The 22,368-nt window shown below is 38.1% G+C and overlaps 1 protein-coding gene and 3 pseudogenes across 1 annotated transcript; all 4 read left to right on the top strand.

The window, feature by feature from the left end:
* The first annotated feature begins 239 nt into the window (after window positions 1–239).
* On the top strand, window positions 240–1,883 carry LOC136279603 (uncharacterized). The gene has a single exon (XM_066163541.1). The coding sequence runs from the start codon at window positions 240–242 to the stop codon at window positions 1,881–1,883; it is 1,644 nt and encodes a 547-aa protein (XP_066019638.1).
* Window positions 1,884–5,770: 3,887 nt separating this feature from the next.
* LOC131790848 (uncharacterized) lies at window positions 5,771–7,252 on the top strand (annotated as a pseudogene).
* Window positions 7,253–10,146: 2,894 nt separating this feature from the next.
* On the top strand, window positions 10,147–13,855 carry LOC136279602 (uncharacterized; annotated as a pseudogene).
* A 1,114-nt stretch (window positions 13,856–14,969) lies between these two features.
* Window positions 14,970–17,133, top strand: LOC131790825 (piggyBac transposable element-derived protein 4-like; annotated as a pseudogene).
* Window positions 17,134–22,368: the final 5,235 nt, after the last annotated feature.

Raw genomic sequence — 22,368 nt, 5'->3', positions numbered from 1 at the left:
GTGGATTGCGTATTACGCGTGCGTGCCACGTTTATAACAGGGAGGCTCAAACCGGAAGTTGAAAATTTGTTCTGCAACTAAGAATGATCAGAATGCGAAAAATGTGTCAATCAGAACAGTTTGTCGCATGGGATCCAGGCTTCTGTCACGTGGAAGATCAAAGGACGTTTTTTGCTGACGTTATCACATGTGATTCAAGCTTCTGTCACATGGATGCGATTTGGTAAAAAGGAGCGGTCATGGCGGTCGGACGCATTTTTATGTCGTCCGCATTTCTTCTATGTTTTTCGGTTCCTCTACTGTTTTCTGTAGAGGACGCTGAGCCACAGCATAGAGCAAACTTTTCTTCGTACCCTTGGTCGTTCTGGGATGAATTTACGTCAAACTCGAATGAATTCAACCTGGATCTACCACCGGTCCCGCTGCGTGCTGATGGCCATTTTGCTCCTCTTACCCGCAAGAAATTCTCCAGGGCAAGGGTAGCATACTTTACTAACCACACAGCATCCTTTAACCCTGTGGAAGTCACCTTGGTACGAAGTGCCGATGTTCACCCTCAGCCTGGACCAGTTAAACATTCGGATTCAAGTCAAGAATGCCATGTCACCTTGGCCCATATAAACGCTCGTTTTTTGAAGAACAGAAATCACTTTATTCTTATTAAAGAAGTTGTCCTAGATAAAAAATTTGATATCCTACGTGTCAGCGAGTCTTGGCTGAACAGCTCCATATCTGACATCGAGCTCAATATTCCTGGCTACAATATTTATCGCCTTGACCGTACAAACAAACCCGGAGGTAGCGTTTGTACCTCCGTAAAACAAAACCTGAAGGTAGAATGTCTGCAACACCTATCATCTATCACAAGCTCAGGCCTCCACCAGCTGTGGCTTAAAAGTCAAGCAGGCAACTACAGATCCTTCCTTATATGTACAGTTTATAGACCTCCGTCTTCGACTCTTGATTGCTTCGACAACGAGCTATGTGATGCCCGAACCTCGGCGATGCCAATGAATAAGCCTATTTACATCCTGGGTGACCTAAACTGCAACTTGTTAAACTCATCTGATCCTGCTTCTCAAGCCCTCGTCAATTTCTGTATGTCCTTTAATTTATCTCAGATGATAACACAACCAACAAGGGTCACAGAGTCGTCTGCAACCTTGATTGATGTTATCCTGACCTCACATGAAAACTTAATAATCGACACAAAAGTCATGCCTTCTTCCATCAGCGACCGCGATTTAATCTATGCCGTACTTAAACTCAAAAGGAAACGTCCTAAGCCAGTATGTATCATGACAAGAATTTTCAAGAACTACCAGCAAGATGATTTTCTCTGGGATATTTCAATGGTTCCTTGGTGCATCGTCGATTGTTTTGATGATATTGACGACCGCGTCTACACTCTTAACACATTATTCAGTGAAGTCCTTGTCAAACACGCACCAATCAAAAAAGTCAAGATTCGAGGAAGACCTAGCCCTTACATAACTGACGAGATCAGAGAGCTCATGAAATCTAGGGACCAGTGGAGAAAGATAGCAAGAAGAACAGGTAAACCAGATGCTTGGACCACCTATAAAAACCTTAGGAATGACATCAAGAGAAAAATAAGATCAGCTGAGCGCGCTTTCGCCGCGAACCAGATCACAAGCAATCCCAACAACTCATGCCAGTTGTGGAAGACTATTCGATCTTTCATTCCAAAAAAGTCTGCCAGCGTGAGATCATTTAGCAAAGATGACAGGACCGTCGCAAACAATTTTAATCGGTTCTTACGTCTGTTGGCCAAGTTGCTGTTGACAAGATTAATTCACTTGCTAATGATTGCAATTTTGATCTTTCACCACCTGTGCCTGATCCTGCAATTTCCCCAGTGACTGATCAATTCAATTTTACGCACGTGGATTGTTATGAAGTCGCCCAGATTGTCAGGTCAATGCCAGCTAATAAGTCATCTGGGATTGACAACATTCCAGTACGTGTAATCAAAGATAGCCTTCCTACTACTCTCCCAGTGATTACATCCATAATCAACGCTTCTTTCAAGCATGGAAATTTTCCTCGATCTTGGAAATTATAGTCGCCTATCCTAAAAGATGGAAATCACAAAGAACCTAACAACAATAGGCCTATTTCTCTCTTGCCCATCCTTTCGAAAGTATGCGAAAGGGTGGCACTTAATCAAATTATGCCTTATCTAGTGTCAAATGAAAGGTTATCTACTTGGCAAAGTGGCAATAAGAAATTGCACTCTACGGAAACCTCTTTAATACGAACTACTGATACTCTATTAAGTGCGATCGATGAGTTACCGCTGTTGTTTTACTTGATATGAGCAAAGCCTTTGATACTATAAGCCATGGAATATTGCTCAATAAACTGTTGAACGTTGCAATCTCACCATCAAGCATTGCTTGGTTTACCAGCTACCTCTCCGACCGCCGACAAGTTGTGCGCATAAATTCTGAGTTGTCTGATCCTCTACCCGTTGTATCAGGCATGCCTCAAGGAAGCATTCTTGGACCTATGTTGTTCAGTATTTATGTAAACGACTTACCACTTGCCCCCCTTTCCTGTTTTACTGAAAGTTACGTCGATGACACAAAACTTAACATTTCTTTCCCAGTCCATGACTGGGCTAAATCTGTCACCGATTTAAACGCCGATCTTTTACATATTCGAAACTGGTGCTTCAATAATCATCTTCTTTTGAATCGTGATAAAACCAAACTCATTGTTTACGGAAGTCGACAAAGGCTACTAAACCTCCCCGATATCCATCTCTCCCTCTTAGGAAAAGAGCTGACACTGGAGCACGTCGTTAAAGACCTAGGTGTGATTTTTGATTCGAACCTAACTTTCCACGAGCACACTGTTAAAACTGTTTCCACCTGTTTCTCAAGTTTGGCCCAGATTAATCGTGTTAAGCACGTATTTGACAGATCGACTTTAATTACTATAATTAACACTTTAGTATTTAGTAAGTTGTTTTATTGTTCCTCCGTCTGGTCCAATGCTGCTGACACTAACCTCCCCAAGCTCCAAGTGATCCAGAACTTTGCAGCCCAGATTATTTGTGGATCCAGAAAATTTGACCACTTTACTCCGCTTTTGAAAGAACTGCATTGGCTACCTATTAAATCTCAGCTATACTTCCGTGACGCCGTCCTTGCTTTTAAATGTATGACTGGATCCGCTTCCACTTACCTCTCTTCAAAGTGTCTAACGCACGGTAATGTTAGCGGTCGCACGACCAGAAGCTCCCAACTGTTGCACATACCATTATACAAAACTAAATCTGGACAAAGAACTTTTTATTATCGCACTGTCAGCCTGTGGAACAGTTTAGATAATGATCTTAAACTTTGTAATTCTTCTTCTAATTTTAAGTGTAAACTTAGGGCCAAATTATTTGCTGCTTTTCTCTATCCTCGGTCCTAGTTTTTAATCATATCATATATTTTTTATTGTCCTTTTTTAAAGTTTCTTAGTCTTTATCTTACCCATTTTATCGTACCTTCTTAAAGTTTCTTAGTTGTAATTTTCGTAATTATTTTTAGCTTTATAGATTAAACATTTTTATTATTGTAATTATTAATTGTCACTGAAAAGCCCTCTTAGGGAGTGTCAATAAAGTTTGTATTGTATTGTATGGAAGATCGAAGAATGTTTTGCTGACGTTGTTGAGGCAAGTGTCGAGTGGATTTGGAGTTTTTGTAGCTGTAGGAGATTTTTAGCGCAATTGGACCATTTGCTGGGGATTTGAATTTTTGTAGCTGTGAAGGTAAGGTTAGTTATGTTATATTTAATACTGATTACTGTTCTGGGCGGTTAAAACTTCTTGTAAACCACTTTCACTTTTTGAAGGAGCCGTTTGACATGTTTCACTTCACGATCACAGAGCTGAAGAATAAAACACTGTCTGTACGGAAAGCATGGTGAAGTTTTCCAAGCCTCCTGCCGCAGATGTCGCGTTTATCTCAAAGCGCAAAAGGCAAACTGACTTTTTGGCCTCTTGACCCAGTTTGGTCACCATGCAAACGAGTCGAATCAAACGACGGCACAGTTTTGCCAAAATTTGACCCGGTTTGGTCACCACAAATTCAACCAAACGCAGAGCCTAAACTAGAACTATCACGGGTAACAAAATGGAGTACAGTTTTCCCAAAATTTGACTCAGTTTGGTCACCACAAATGTCAGAATTCAGATCAGCTAAGCTTGTAATTATTCAACCAAACGCAGTGCCTAAACAAAAATTATCACGGCTAACAAAATGGAGTTCAATTATTATCTTAGCATTGCCACTATTGCTAAGAAAGTATAGTTCTGTTCCTTTGGAAAGTAAATGTGTGCTTCCATGTAATTTAAGCGCCCAGAAGAACAGAGTATTTAAAGGCATGTTGGTTGCTCAGTCCAGAGAACACCGTTGCAGCAATCCCATCGCAGGAAGAGAAACAGAGAACCTTCTAGAATTCCTAAAACGAAATTAGTGCGGTTGTATTATCATAGAAAGAAAAGAAAACATTTAAAAATTATTTTAAAACAAAAGGTTCCAATGTCTTCCGAACTGCATTACTTCAAATTTGACTGCTTATTGTACGAAATGCTTCATATAAGAACTTTAAAGCCAAACCTGAACGTGCAATCGGCCTCTATTCGTGCGAAAGTATTTGTATAATCTTCGCACCTATTATGTTAATTTTTCGCGCCACATCGCTTAAATACTGTTATTTGCATGTTTTAAACTTTTACCTAGATAATGGAGTCATGACTACTCCGAAACGTCGGATTTTATCGTTCGTTTTTACCGTTTTATCTTTTAAGAAATCTCTTTTAATACGAATTTTGAAACGTGATAATCAACTGCACTTGTTCAGGAGACTTGAACAGTGCAGCAAGAAACAGACCAACTGCGATGGTTCAATTGAATTTCTGCGACTGTCAGAATTTCGATCTTACTCCAACTTTCGCCAAGATTGACAAAGAAAGGAGTTCTAAATGGAAGCAGTCATCGGTAGCCTTCGAAAGGAATGTAGTTTCTGAAGAGCTAAAGGAAAAGATCAAACAAAGTGCACCTCTTAAGTGCGAGATCAACTCCATCTACGATGAAATTCGTCGAAGCTGCAGCTTGTTCCGTTACACTTGCATCCTACGCACAATGGTCAATCTCAGAAACAAGTACTATCAGGAGGTAATGAGCACTCACACAAAGAAGGTCGCTAGGTTACTCTACAAAGAAACGGATGTTGACGAGCATATTCACAACATATCGTCTTATGAACTCTCTTTCTTTCAGAAACTGGTTTTGTGTCGGGGTTTGAAATTTGCCTTTCCGCAACGAGTGTCACTGATTGAAGTGAAAGCGAGCTTTGAAAAGGCTTACTGGAGCCTTGAACCTCATCTTGACAACCTCCCTAGACACTTTTGGTTGCCATCGAACAACTGAAACGACGTGACGACATCGTCATCACCAAACCAGATAAAGGATCGGGAGTAGTCGTAATGAATAAGTCCGAATATATGCGACTATTATCCGAAGCTTCCATCAATGATTCCAGTAAATTTCAAGCTGTTCCCCTGAAAAGGCCCTCGAGTAAAGGTAGACCGCCAACATATTACCACCCCCTCCTAAAGAAAGAGAAAGATTTAGACGCCATTGTTCGTAGAATTCTGCCTAAGTCCATAGCAGATACTGTTCGTCCTACAGGTTCCAGATTAGCGCATTTGTACGGCTTACTGAAAACACACAAGGAGCGCTTGGCGATGCGCCCTATACTATCAGCAACGCAAACTTACAACTATGCACTGGCGAAATGGCTCGACACTAAACTTAAGCCTCTCTCTCTGAATCGCTACACAGTAACTGACATTTTTTAATTTGCCGACGAAATTCGCGAATTGGAAATATCAAACGGCGACATTCTGGTTTCTTACGACGTGTCCTCCCTCTTTACCAACGTACCCTTGGATGAAACAATTGAGATACTCGCGAACAGAGCTTTTGACAACGACTGGTTTAATTCAACCTTTGACCTAAACCTGACCAAAACGGACCTTGTTGACCTTCTCAGTGCAGCTACAAAAGGACAACTCTTCCAGTATAATGGAGCACTTTACGAACAGACGGATGGCGTGGCCATGGGTTCCCCCCTTGGTCCCCTGCTAGCTAATGTGTTCATGTCTTCAATTGAAGAAAACCTCGAGCGAGAGGGTAAACTTCCTTCCTTCTATCGAAGGTACGTTGATGATATACTTACTATCATGCCAAATATCGCAACAGCATCTAACTTCCTGGACACTCTTAACAAGGCACATTCTTCCGTAAAATTTGCGATGGAAACCGAATTCAATGGCATGCTCCCTTTTTTGGGCATCCAGTTGCTGAACCGATCGCCCCAAATAGAGACAAAGGTGTACGTAAAACCCACGAATTCAAGTCTCCTCTTACATTACCAAAGTCACGTTGACAATCGGTACAAACAGGGTTTACTCCGAACTATGCTGGGCCAAGCACATCGTTTATCTTCTTCTTGGTCACACTTCTCAGACGGATGTGACCGATTGAAGACAGTATTCTCGCGTTTAAAGTACCCCAAACACCTCATCGACTCTGCCACCAAAAATTTCGTTGACTCAAAGGTTTGTGACCAGCAGCGACCATTATTACCAAAGAGACGGATGACACAATTCGAGTGGTTCTACCATTTAAAGACCAAACCTCAGCAAATTTTGTGAAAGGACAACTTAAGGATCTGAGCCTAAAAGTGAACACCAACATCCAGCCCGTATTTGTCAGCCGAAAAATTGATCAAGAACTGAATGTGAAAGAAGCAAAGCCATCGATCGTAATTGAACAGTGTGTTGTTTATAACACACGCGGACATTTACACAATCGTGTAAAAGGACATAAACAACAGTCCTCAGCCATTGCCAAACATTGCAAGAACGTACACGGGACGATCCCTCAGGACCTACTGAAATGCTTCGAAGTTCTTAAGAAGTGCAGGAACAAATTTGACTGCTTATTGTACGAAATGCTTCATATAAGAACTTTAAAGCCAAACCTGAACGTGCAATCGGACTCTATTCGTGCGAAAGTATTTGTATAATCTTCGCACCTATTATGTTAATTTTTCGCGCCACATCGCTTAAATACTGTTATTTGCATGTTTTAAACTTTTACCTTGATAATGGAGTCATGACTACTCCGAAACGTCGGATTTTATCGTTCGTTTTTACCGTTTTATCTTAAAAGAGATATTAGAAATAAAAGTATTGTAGTGAGAAAACAGTTTGTACTTCTGTTTCTTTCTGGTGGTATGAATCCTACAATTAGCCAGTCAAATCAGATTGATACTGCAGAGAGCTCCTATGATCGTTTGATTAATAGACTATTACAGAAGGGTTTACAGCCATTTGATGTTGGAGGCTGTGGAGATTGCTTTTTCCGATCAGTATCTCATCAGTATTATGGTTCTCCTGACTTTCACATTGAAATAAGGCAAGCAGGTGTTAAACATCTTCAAGAACATCCTGAGTTGTTTGTGGAAAGTGTATCAGAACATTCATGGCAAATGTATTTGCAAAGAATGACCACTCCTGGGACATGGTGGGATAATATTATTATTCAGGCTGTAGCCAATCAACTTCATTGTGTCATTCATATAATTGAGTCAAGGCCCTCATGCCCAGAAGGATCAACAATTACTCCATCTGGTGACCAGGAAATAACAAAAGTATTGTTTGTTGGGTACATAGAGGATTTACATTATGTTTCTACAGTGCCACACGGTAGAAATACAAATGCTCTTAGATATCTAAAATTCAAATTATCTGAAACAGAACTTCAGCACAAAGAGAGACTAGAAGCAAAACGACACAGATATAAAGAAAATAAAAAAACTCTTGGAAAAAAGAAAGTATGCATTAGACCATCACTTCCTAATGTAACAGTTTCAAAAGAACAATATTTATCAAACTGCTATAGAGAAAATTTAGGTCCTTTACATGAGCAACAATGGGCAAAGGAGAACATATCAAAATTTCATAATTCAAACAATTATACTATTTACCAATGCATAACTTGTTTTGAAGTGTGGCCATTAAAGTCCACTCCTAAATGCATAAATAATTATCAGTGCACAAGATGCTCCAGAGAATGGGATATTGTAGAGAAATTTTCAACTGAAAACCTTATGGTGCCTTCAGCTGTACAAAAAGAACTAAGTGGTTTAACAGAAGTGGAAGAAATGTTAATAGCTCATGCTCTTCCCATTATTCATGTTTATATCAAACCAGGAGGACAAAGAGGCTTCTCAGGGCATTGTATAAATATACCAAAAAACATTAGGGAACTGGCACATTCTCTCCCAAGATATCCTAAAGATTTACCTGTTATTGTTGTCCGGAAGAAGGGGAAAGGAAACGATTTTAAAGATCTTGTTGTAAGAAGACAAGTTGTATCAGATGCAATACATTGGCTTTCAAGACACAATCCACTTTATTCGGATATTGAAATAAATTATCAAGCACTTGTATCTTTACCAGAGAATGAAGTATCCCAACAACTTCTTTCCATACAAACAGAAGAGAAAGTTATTGATGACACCCTTAACTGTGGTCCAGATCATGGCCCTGTTTATGAAGAAGACGACAATGTTTATAATACAAATGTCGATACTTCAAGCTTTCTTCCAATAAATAATAGCCAACAACAGGAATAACATTCAATAAATCAGCAAGTTTTACAAGGTCATATTGACTGACCAAGTTCAAGCGACAATCCTTTAAATGAATTTACCACCGCATTTTTGGCTACACTGGCATTTCCAACACTATTTCCAGATAGTAAAGGGATCCAACAAACCCGTCCCTGTTAAAAAATGTTACACTTAAGGAAAAGATCAAACACCTTAATAAATTTGGAGAGAAAAAAGATAACAAATCATCCAAGATTTTCTAACTGGGCTTTAAATATGATTCAATGTAAACAAATTCTTCAACAAACTGGAATATTTTTTAAGCAAAATCCAGGAGAAAAACATTTAACATTGCAAGAGTTAAGAGATATGATTACAAATAATCAAAGCAGTCTTTTGACGACAAAATTGTCACGGTACATCACCAATATAACTGGTTCAGATGCCTATTGGTTTAAGGCAAAAGAAGATTTAAAAGCAATCATCCAACATGTGGGTCCTCCAACTTTCTTTTTCACATTTTCCTCAGCAGATATGCACTGGCCACAATTACATGACCTTTTTCAAAATACCTGTAATACAAATGGCAATGAGAATTCTCCTGATGTAAGACGCCAGAATGTCATTGATAACCCTCACATAGTTGATTGGTTCTACACAGAACGGTTAAAGAGCTTTATTAAACATTGGTTATATAACACACTTGATGCCAAATGGCATTGGTATAGATTCGAATATCAGTCCAGAGGTAGTATTCATTGTCACGGTGTTGCAAAATTAAACAATGATCCAGATTTGTGCAAATTGAGTGACACTGCACTAAAAGGATACTTGGCAGATGTTTCTGAAGATGAAAGTACACCTGACAGTTTAACTGTAATTAATGGGAAAATAGCTAGTGAAAAAATCTGCCAGTATTATGATTGGATTCTCTCTACTTGTAACCCAGATCCTCCAGATGAAGGCGATTGGATAAAACCAATTATTCATCCATGTCAAAAAAACTATAATGATATTAAAGAATCTGACAATGACCACATCGATTTATTAAACATGATTCAGAGGCACACTCGATGCAGTACCAGCTATTGTTTAAGAAAAAAAGGAAATGAAAAAGAACCCAAATGTAGGTTTAATTTCCCATTTCAACATAATGAAAAAACCTCATTACAATTTGAACTTATTCATTCCATGGATAACACACCAAAATATAAAATACAAGTTGTAACTAAAAGGAATGACTCTAGACTTAACAGTCACCAACGACTTCAGCTTCAAAGCTGGCGTGCAAACTGTGATATTCAACTTGTTGTAGATTACCAGGCCTGTGTTGAGTATCTGGCAAAGTATGCAGCAAAGAGTGAAACAAGATCTCACCTGCTTAAGAACACATTCAGTGCTATTGTTCACAACTGTCAGTCAACTGCCGATGCCACAACAATGATAAAGAAAACTGTCATGAAAACACTAGGTCAGAGAGATTTTTCTGCACAGGAAACAATGCACCATTTGCTTTCTCTTAATTTTGTCAGCTCATCCTTCATAGTATTTCCTGTGAACTTGAATGGCTCCCATAGACTTAACCTGTCTGATGCACCCAATGAAGAAGTAACAACAGATAGCTTACTTGATACATATGCTCAACGAGACAAATATCAAGCAGATTTAAAATGCAACTTGACAAATATGAACTTTCTTGAGTTTGCAACAAAGTACAAACTCGTTTCTGGCAAATTGGTTGCTCAGCCTAAAAACCTAATTCCAAGGGTTTTTCCTACATATTCTTCAAGCATAAAAAGCCCCAATTTTGGCTTGATGAACTATTCATTAGTCAGTGAGAAACATTCTTGCAGTCAGAGTATGCCCAAAGCCATGTTCCTGATTGGCATGACAAACTTGAAGGTTGACAGGAATATTCTGATTCTGATTTACATACTGAAGAGTATACTGAATCAGAGCAACGTGAAGAATGGATGATTTTAGCAAACTTTTCTATTTCAAACAATTCAAGTGATCCTCAAGTTTCCTCGCTACATAATTGGCAGACAACCTCTTACCCATATACTTCACAACAAATAGCTGAAATGCCATCCTGGATAATTTCTCAAAAGCAAACATATTTATCAAACTTCAAATAACCCTTTCAACAAAATAAACATCAATACTTTCAGTGATATGCAGGCACTTGCATACAATTTAGTTAAAGAACACTTCGAAAGCCCAAGCCAAGAACCACCCTTACTTTTAATAATAAATGGATTTGCAGGAACTGGCAAAAGTTACCTTATAAGTGCTTTAAGATCTCTACTACAGCAATCTTGCATTGTGACTGCCACTACTGGAAAGGCATCATTCAATATCAATGGCAAAACAATTCATTCAGTATTAAATTTACCTGTTGGTCCAAGAGGTAACAATGATCTTAAAGGACAGTCTCTTTCAAGGTTGCAAGACCGGTTACATGATGTTAAATATATCTTAATCGATGAGTATTCTATGCTCGGCCAGACAGTGCTTGGCTGGATTGACAAACGATGCAGGCAAGCAACTGGACTACATGATGAAATTTTGGGGGGAAAATCGATTATTTTGGTAGGCGATCCAGCACAGTTACCACCTGTTGCAGACAAACCTTTATATCATACAAAGCCCACAAGACCTATTGGCGAACAAGGCAACATTGCATATTTAATGTTTGATAAAGTAGTAAGATTATCTGCCAATCAGAGGGTACAGGGCTCCAGTGCTACGCACCTTGCCTTTAAAAATTTATTGATGCGTCTTTGCACTGGTGATTCTACTGAACAAGACTGACAACTTCTTTTATCTCGTCAACCATCACTGGTTGCAAATCTAAATGAATTTGACGATGCTATAAAATTATTTTATGGTAACGATGATGTTGCTGCGTACAATCACCAAGAACCGCTGAACCAGTAGCTTGCATTCAAGCTCGCCATTCATCTTCCACTGCTAAATCATTACCTTCTGACGAAATGTCTGGATTAGTACCTATCTTATTTCTTGCCAAACATGCTTCCGTAATGCTTACAATGAATTTATGGCCAGAAGTTGGACTGTGTAATGGAGCTACTGGAAAAGTTGTAGACATCATATTTGCCGAAAATCACTCACCACCAGATTTACCAATAGCAGTTATGGTTAAATTTGACTATTATACAGGGCCATCATTTACTGAGTTACTATTAAAATGTGTGCCAGTGTGCCCTATGACAGTAACATCTCATTCACTTGATACTTTTCATGAAAGACAGCAATTACCTTTAAGGCTTGCCTGGGCTACAACAATACACAACAGCCAGGGACTTACTCTAGAAAAAGCTTGGATAGATATTGGTCCACGAGAACGAACAGCAGGCATGACATATGTTGCAATCAGTAGGGTGAAAACACTAGATTCTTGTGTTATTGAGCCAATGTCATTTGAACGTTTGAAGACTATAAAGAATGCATCAAACTTCCAGTTCAGGCTACAAGAAGAAGAGCACCTTAAATTCCATTCACTAAACTCAACTACAAACCAATGTATTAACTTCATCATCCAATTCATAATATTTAATATACATCTACCTATACTATTAATGAACAACATCAACATACAGTAAGTCACACTGCCTTGTTCAAAGTAATCCTAAAACTGAGTATATTGGCAAGATTATTGGCAAGTAACTGACTGAAATTTCACTTCCTTTTCTCATGATACACTAAACAAACAACTTTTTGCGTGTAAATAAATTGTAAAATATAAAAAGTTTATTATAACCATTATTAGACAACGACAACTTTCTGAGAAGCAAAGTATATAAATTACTCAAACCAAGCAATCATTAGTACAACTGGTGCATAACATTTGGAATTTTGATTTTTTTTTTCAGTGCTTTTACATTCACAGATCCATGGCATCAAAGCGAAAAGGTTTGTACTCTTATTGTTATTTTCCCACTTCACAAGAATATGTAAACTAAATTTTCCATTTATAATCTTCCAATTTCATTTACTTCAGTTCTGATTTTTTGTGTGTTTCTTTTTACAGATACTCCACCTGGTTTTGTGCACTCAGTGTCACCAATGAAAAAAAGGAAAATCTGGTACAGATTACTATACATTTAGCTTCCAAACATCTCCAGATAAGTTTGCTAAAGTCATTGGCTTTGACCAGAAAACCCACCAGCACTTTATTCACTTTGAGGAAACAAAGTCACCTTCTAAAATATTGAGTGCCAGGGAAGATGATGGCCAAATCTTCATAAACCAGTACACCTCACTCATCAAAGCTAATTCAAGTGATGTCAATTTTGATCCATGCAAAGAGCATTCTCCTGCAGGCACTTCATCATCAGCCAACCTCCCTGACTCATCTGCCACAGATATTACATTACAACAGCTTGACAAACTAACACGAAACCAAAGAGTGAACGTAAAGGCAACCTTAACAATGGGTTCTTTGGAGCCAAAAGAACTTGTCAAAAGAAATGGTTCAAAAGGGAGGGTAAAAGAAGACTGTGTTCTCGAAGACAAAACAGGCAGTACCATCATCCATCTTTGGGATGACACTATTACAGCGTTGACCACTGGACAAAGCTATGACATAAAGAATCTCAGTGTCAAAAACTTCAATGGGAAGACGCACCTTGGAACAACAACAGAAACCACGTTCACTCCGATTGATACCCTACTGAAAGACATAAAAGGAAAAGAGTTGTTAACCAACATTAAAAAGACAATAACAGTAGAGGAATTTAAATTCACAGATAAAGTAAACACCTTCATGGTTTGTCAGATTCCAAACTGCAAAAAGAAAATGCCATATGCTGTTGACTGCAAAGTCATTACTTGTGCTAGTTGTGACACCTGTCAAAAGGTCAAACCATGTGAAAAGGGCATGTCTGCACATTTATGTGCACAAATCGATGGTAAAGATGTCTGGCTGACAGCCTTTACGGACGTCATGAAAATGTTGATCAACAAAGTAGATCTGTCATGCAACAACACAACAGATGAACTCAAAGAAGGACTACTTAACCTGGAAAATGTGAAATTACTAATAGATTCTACATCAAACTTTATACTGGATGTTTTAGAATACACCCGTCCACATTACTTGAAACGTTTGTTACAACAAAACTAATGTTTATGTTGGACTTTAAAGAGCCCATTGACATTTGCAGTTCTCGAAACTTATTACAGTAATACATTTGTCAATAATCCATTAGAACCCATTTACATTCCTTGAAACTTTCATTTCAATGAAACTTATGTTCAATGTTGGACATTTTACAACCCACTGGCATTTGAAGTTTTACAAACCTTTATTAAGGGAAACTTATGGTTATAATCGATTAAGACCCGTTGACGTTGCAGTTATTCAAACTTTTTGACACTAAAATGTATGTTCAACTTTTTGGAAACAATTGACATTTGCAGTTCTCAAAACTTTTATTACAATAACATTTATGTTACTACTGGATTAGAACCCGTTCATGTTTGCAGTTCTTAAAACCTTTATTACAGTAAATCTCATGTTGATGTTTCTACTTTTCAATAAATATTGTGTTCTACCAAAAAATTATGTCACTTATTCAACAGCAACTCAAATGCATCTCAACAACATGTAGACGACTTCAGGCAAAATACAGACTTGTACCCAGTCATCACTTTTGCACTCTGCAAGTCCGCGTGCCCATATCTCTTGGCGCGCTCCCTATAAGCAAATGGTGAGAAGAGACTGGGTACAAGTCTGCCCAAAATATCTATAAAGGTAGACGTGTATTTTGCACTTTCAAAATACACATGGTCACATTACTAATTCTCTGCCCGTTCCCAACATCTTGAACAAAAGCTATTCAATTGCATTCAGGCCCGCACTTTCTAACCTGTGGTTACTACTAGTTTATATTGCACTATGCCACTGTTTCCTTCATCATTTTATAATCTCTTTAACCAGCCAGGATCTCTTACAACATTTGCAAGTGTCTTTGTTGTCCTTTATTTTGTTTTCTCATTGGTCAATTTCTTTAAGTATGATTGTAGAGCCTTGATATTTGTTATTTTATTAAGCAACCACTTTAAATGTTCATTTTGCTCCAATTTTTACACTTGCTTCAATACTTTAGTATATTTCATTTATCAAAGAATAATTAGGTGTGTGTGATGAACAAGTATGAGTGATTTTGGCCCCAATATTTCATTGAAATGTTGCAAATTTGTTTGAGAAAAGCAAATTTAGAATCCATTGGAGACAAATGGAAGGCAACTGTTTAGAATTTTTTGAAGCCCCACAAGGTGTGTTAAGACAGAGGCAGTGTACTGAAAAAGGAAAGACCTTCATTTCCCACATTTGATGGAAAAATTGTTAGGCTATCGGAAGGAGAATTACTTGGCAGATTAACCAGATGGAATCTTTGATATGCATCAAAGAAAATGTGGATGTCATTGAAAACAAGCTCAACGAAGTTTGTAGCACCATGGAGAAGCTTTAAAGATGTGTTGCTGTACTGTTGGACAATCTTGAAAGTGAAATTGATCAAAGTGTAGCTAGTGACTGGTATACCAAATAGAGTGACAAAATCAATGATTTCACCAAGAAAATGGTACAATGGACTGAACATGCAAAAGAAGCTCCAGAGAATGTGAGAGAGGATTCAAGCCATCAACCTAAACTTTCCCCAGAGGTCTTTCATTCTCAGCCATCTTCAATTTCTGGGTCTTCTTTCATGCAGTTTTAAGTACATACACCACTTAAAGAATACCTTCAAAAACTGCCACGGGTGTCAGCTCTAATCCAGATTATTATGACCAACCTAGAGTACCTCCTTAGCCAATGCAGCAACATCTCAGCTTGAATCCATTTGCCTCTGAGTTTTCCAGCTCTGATGCGTGGCCAAATACAATGCCAATGGAGTTTTATGATGCACTTCACTAGCAAAATAGGCTAATAGAGCTACTAGTGGAACAATAGCACCAGAGTCTGCTCCCCACGCTGACACTAAGTGAGTTTACTAGTGATCCCCTGGAATTTCAACCTTCATGCAGTGCTACATTGTAGGAACCACAAATATAAGCAAAATTATGTCCCAGTCGACTTTTTTTATCTCTTCTTCCCAAATGAAGCTTTTGAACTGATTTCAAGGGAGACAAACAGGTATGCACAACAGTATTTAGATACGCCTGCTGATTTTGAGCCTTGTTCTCGTTTTCGAGCCTGGAAAGACACATCTCCTAATGAAATAAAAGCCTTTTTCGCTTTGCAAATTGCAATGGGGCTTTGCCAGAAACCAGCCCATGCTGATTATTGGAGTGGATTTTGGTTGACAGCCCTGCCATTTTCATCTGTGATGTCACGCAACAGGTTTGAACTGTTACAAGCATTTCTGCATTTTAACAATATTGAAAACCAAATTGCCAGGGGTGAAGAAGGTTACAATCCTTTATTCAAGATTCAACCTTTGTTGGACATAGTCAACCCAACTTATGAAAAGTGGTATCAGCCAGCACGTGACCTTTCCTTGGATGAAAGTATGGTCAAATTCAAGGGGAGACTATTTTTTCGGCAGTACCTTCCAGCCAAGCCCACAAGGTGGGGGATCAAGCAGTTTGTGCTTGCTGAGGCAAAAACTGGCTATTGCCTGAGGTCCATTGTCTACACTGGCAAAGCATCATTTCCTCGATATAAAGGGGTCAGCCTTTCGGAACAGGTTGTTTTGTCATTAGTGCAAGGATACGAGGACAAGGGCCACATTGTTTACATGGACAATTATTATTCTGCTCCATCTCTGGAGCAAGAGAACATTGGTGCCTGTGGAACTGTGAAAGTAAATCGGAAACAAATGCCAAAAGAGCTCTTGCCATCAAGATTGTCTCTAAAAAAGGGAGAACCGCCTGTTTTTATGCGTTCAGATAATCTTGTTGCCTGTGCATGGCAAGACACAAAACGTGTTACCTTTTTGAGTACTGTTGAGAATAATTTGACAGTAGACAAGGCTGTTAGAAGTAAGAATGGGGAAGGGGGTTATAGGGAAGTTGAAAAGCCAGTAATCGCTGATCGATACAATTCAAACATGGGTGGGGTCGACACCCTTGACCAAATGCTAGGCACATACCAATTTCCTCACAAGTGTGTCAAATGGTATCATACCCTTTTCCATAGGGCCAGGGAAATTGCCCTCGTAAATGGGTTTATTCTTTACAAGAAGGCAAACTCCACTAAAAGAGTTAACCCTAAAAAGTTTAGAGAGCAAGTAATAACTGGGCTTTTGAGGGACTGGAACCCGCCTCAGCCTCAAAATGGGAGGCCCTCAGATACCCCAGACCCTCTAAGACTTACTGGACGCCATTTCCTAGGAAAAAATGAGAACCCCAAGCAAAAACTTGATTGTCGGGTTTGCTCTGACAGGAAAAATAAGAAAAGGGTGCAAACTTCTTTTTATTGCAAGCAGTGTGATATAGCATTATGCATTGTTCCTTGTTTTGCACGTTATCACACTTTGCGTCAGTATAACTTGTAAACATTACACTATGGTACTGCTCAGTATCACTTGTACACAACACACTGTGTGATATGACACATAAACCCTCATGTTTGTTATGATGGAGAATATATTAAGACATATTTGTTTCTTTGTCTTTATAAAATTCACTGTCATTATTTGTTATTGGTGCAACAGCAAACTTGTTGCTAAAAATCACTTTTTAGGAAGAATGTTAGCCTTTATGCTTGAATGTAACTTGTAAAGTTATGATGAAGAGATTGTTCAGCTGAGTTAAGTCCTTTCAGTGTTTTAGGTAAAAAAATACAAAGAGAAATGAAAGGGAAATTTAATGTAAAATAGTTATTTTTAAGAAACCCATAATGCCTTGCAATGAAAGTCAGGTCACATGACCCGATCACCCCCCCTGACAACGTAGAAAAAAATATTTGTTTATTCCAGATACTATCCTGAAAATTTCATTTTAATATCTTAAAAACTGACTGAGATATAAGCCATTAAAGATTGAGAGTGATTTTTTGAGGTTACTAGTAAAAAAAACCTGGCAGTCAGAAAACAGTCTTTGTCAGAACTGTGGCAGTGAAAGGGTTAAAGCAACACCTAGAAGGAGAACTGATTTTAAGCTTGTGAAAGGATGTCTTCAAGTGGATCAAGACAGTGGTTATCTAGAAGCAAAGATGCTCCTTAGAGAAAAAGTATGGAGACCTTACAGAACATCATATGTCTACCTGAAGAAGATCAATGAGTGGCCCATTACATGGACTGGCAACAAAAAGGCTCTAGACAAATTTTCTGTATTTCTTACCATAACAATGCTAACCTTCCAATAAATCTTCAGTCATCTACATAATTTGCAGAGCATGGTGGCAAGCAAGGACAGGTAGTGTAGTGAAGCCACTAGAATAAGGATGTCTAAAGGAGAGATTCCCGTCATTGCAGACTTCATAAAATTTGTGAATGCTGAGACAAGCACTGCAAGTGAGCCAGTCTCCTCAGGAGAAGCCCTCTGTGCAGAGATAGCTCAATGGATCAACCTTATCATTTCCACAAAGGTTTGGCAAAAGCAAACCTCTGAGGGCTGTTCTCACATTCTGCATTGCTTCTCTAGCCATGAAATGCAAGTACCTGCTGACCAAAGGATAAGCTCCAATAACTCCACCAGTCTTTGCAACCTCTGTGGCAAGATGATTGCCACTTTTCCTAACTTAAAGTTTGCTTATAGTAGGTCTCTGTGTGCCATGAAACCATGACGAGTTTCCATTCCTGCTGCCAGGTGGTCTCTACTCACAATGGTACATAAACATCTCACTCCAACTGGATTAACATTCCATCGGTAAGGAATAAGCTTCAAGAAGACTTGGAAAATATTCAGCCATGGTCAAATATGGAAAAAATGTGTATTAATGTAAAAAAAAACAAAATTAATGCTTATACACGGAAAGAGACTGAGAAAGCATACAGAAAATGACAGCAATCATTTGACAATTAACCTGAAAGATCAAAAATACAAAGAGTAAAAACCACTTTTAAAATACTAATTTAAATATTTCATCTACCTATATACAAATTTTAACTCATTGCAATTTTTAAAAAATGTTATTGTACAGTCTTCTACACATCTAGATACTTCTTCAACATTGTGTATTCTTCATGTATATTACTTTGTTGATTTTTAGAGGACCACAGGATTATCAGTCTTTTTAAATTTTAAGTGGTACTCCTTATAAACAAAGTTTATCACACTGTATTGTATTGAACTTCTTCACTATCAGCCCACGTGCCAAAAGATCTCCACAGACACCAAAAGGCTGAAAAGTCCTTAACAAACAAGTTCAAGCATGAGTGGCTGACAGACAAGTCTCTGACATGCTGAATGAACAGAACAAATCAAAAGTGTTCAGCAGCAATCCAGCAGTAAGTGACAGAAAGCCAACAATCACTTTATATCCTGATCCAAAGCAACATTCTCCAGCCATAGAGGGGGAGCATTTGCAAAGGGGTTTCAAAATTGCACAAAGTGTCAGTTGTAGAGATATTGCATTACCCTATTCTGCATGTGTCTCAGTACTTGCCCTCTGATCACCAGTTTGATTTCAGCCAATCACCTACCATTTGGTATTAACACATAATTATGTAATAACATGATCCAGTACTGCATGTCTGTGGCACTCAGATGTCCTTGGATATCTCTCATTTTTTTTCAATTAAAAATGTTGTTGTTTTTTGACACGCCTATTGATTCACATTGATCTTGTTACACAAGGAAAATGTTGCTGATGTTGTGCTTTATGTCTGTTCACTGGATCACTACCATGTAATCCATATGCAAACTTTTACTTCTCCTTCAGCTTCTAGAGAAAGCAAGTTACTGAGATGAAGTATCATACTTGGCAGCATATAGCAACCGTGGCCTTCCCCTTCATTAAGGCAACTGAAAGACCACAAAAGTCTTTAGAAAAAAAAACTTTATTGCCATGGCATCAACAAAAAACTTTTCATTCATTCTTCCTTTTTACATTACGACATTTCCACCAAAAGCATAGCTCAATTTTTCTTCCATATCTTTCAGACATCGCAAGACCACGAAGAGAACTGACACAAAACAACTTACGATGGACTTGGGGAAAGACTCCACGAGATGACTAAAAAGTTCTGAAGAGAACAGTCACAACTACACCAGTTTTGAGTAACTAGACCTTGGGAGAAGGAATCACTCTACTGTGTGACCCACCTCAGTTTAGTAGGCACTGCCCTACTACAAATTGGGCATCCAGTGGCCTATACCTCTTGCGCACTTACAAATGCCAAAACATGATATATGCAAATTGAAATGGAACTGATTGCAATTGTCTCCGTATGCAAACATTATGAGCCATATGTATACAACAGTGACAACATCCAAGTCTAAAGCAACCACAACCACAACCACAACCACACCCCCTAGAAGCTATGTTCCTAAAGGCACTCAAGTTTAGCACCAAGCAGCTGTGATATTTTGGTGTTCAATTTACTCAAAGCCCTGACATCTCTTAACAAATAGCAGAAAATTTAAAGTAGTAGTCAATGTGTTGTATATTGTATTAAGTCCTGTTCAAAATTGTATGGTCCAACTCATGGCTGGTGTCAAATGTTTTAGTTGATAATACATTTCTCTTCTTGTCTAAAGTATTCATTGCTGTTTACTTGTTTTTGTTTTTTTTTCTTATATCATTTATGTTTTCAATGTTTGTACCGTAATATTACTTACACCATTAACCTGACAACAGTTCTAACAAAATATTACTTAGAGAATTGATTTTTTCCCTTTTAATGATACGCTATCTTAAGTTACAATAAGCACCATTAAGTTGTAACACACTTTAAAACACTATGTTATAGTATACAACAAATTTCAATACCTGTATGTACTTTCCTTTAGAAGAATAATCACAACAAAACAAACCAAAAGAAAATAAATACTACCAAGAAAGAACTCTATCTTTTGGAGACTGTTTCCTTTTTTATTATAGTTATCTTTTTCTCCTCATTTTATTGCAGTGTGTTATTCTAATAACTTGAACATTTCAAACAATTAACAAATTGAATGTCATGTTGATTGGCAAGGTTTCATTTAAAATTGTTAACATTTTCTATGAAAGGCCCCAATTTTGACCTTGTTCTGAAAGGGGACATAAACAGTGCTTTAAGCATAACAAATCAAATAACAAAAATAAGTGACAGTGAATTGACTGAAGTTATCAACAAGTTGATCTGAAGTGGCCACAAGTTGACTAATGTTGTTGGCAAGCTGGTTAGCAGTAAGTTCACATGTGTGCAAGGTGATTAGTAACAAAACAGACTATCAAAGCTCAGTTTACAATGTAGAACCCATGAATGACGGACAAAGAAGGTTCAGAGGAGTAACCTACCCCAGACACAACCCTGAGAGTAAACCTGGCTCTTAACATCTTAGTATTGCAGCTGACAAAGATGACTAAGATGAAAAATCTGTCCTAGTTCTACCAAGAGAGTGCATGAAGCCAACCCAGTAACTCCAGATGAGCCAGAGCCTGTACCTCAAACCTGTTTGCACAGAGGACTGCCCATGCTGACTGAAGTGATACAGATCCAGTATTTCCAGTGGAGTCAGAAAGTAATGTATGAGATGTTGCAGGCCAAGTACCTACTGCACAGGATCCACTTCCATAAATCTACCTACCACCAAGAAGAAAAAAGAGGAAGACAGCTGGAAACACAGGAACAAGTTCAAGCAGCCTAAAACTGCAGTTATTAGTCTCACAACCATTTAAGTCCATGAACTCTCTATCTACTCAGTGATATTGACTCTATTAAGATTGTATGGAAAATATATTTATGACAATTAATTATTAACCAAGCACACATGTTATAGAGGAGTGCTAAGCAGGGGAGTGTGTGACCATGTTCACAAAACATGACACTGCATTATCAGTACACATTTAGAATTACACTGTAGTAAAAACTACACATATCAGTTTCAATAAAAAGAAAATGTCATATTTGAGCAAAAGAACCATTAAATTCATCTATTTCAATGTTTCAATTGATTAATCAATAGAAGAATAGAATAGAAAGAATAGAAATCAATAGAAGGCAATTGAGTTTCAGTACTTCTTGCAATATTTTATGGTTTTGCAAGGAAAATAATAGATCATCCCAGATTTTCAAATTCATATATTGTATATATATATTTTTTTGAATAATAATCTTCATGTGCTAAGTCCTGAGCACTTTCCCACAACAAACACCATCTGAAGAACATAACAGGTATAATAAGAGAAGTATCATCTATATTTTGCTCAACACTAGCCATTTTATAAATTGACCAACATAGAAAAAGCATTATTGCCCTATACACTATATGTGGTAACTATGCAGCAGTCAACAGATATTCAATCAGGTACATGTCATTATTCACCGTCCTCCTTGGTCCCTCGTTACCTGTTTGAAGTTTACAGAATTTCAAAGTCTAGGCAGAACAGAACAGCCAACAGATTTCAATATTTGAACAGATATATCTGGATAACAACAATCAGATACAGCTCTACAACAAGTTCAGCCAGTTGGGAGGGGTGTTCAATTATGACACAGGCAGACTATGAACAAAAAAAATTAAAAACTATCTGGAAATCATCTA

The sequence above is a fragment of the Pocillopora verrucosa genome, chromosome 3 (genome assembly GCF_036669915.1).
Source record: "Pocillopora verrucosa isolate sample1 chromosome 3, ASM3666991v2, whole genome shotgun sequence".
NCBI classification, from domain to species: Eukaryota; Metazoa; Cnidaria; class Anthozoa; order Scleractinia; family Pocilloporidae; genus Pocillopora; species Pocillopora verrucosa.
Note: the sequence above shows the minus strand (reverse complement) of the source record. Positions and strands in the feature narration are given on the sequence as shown.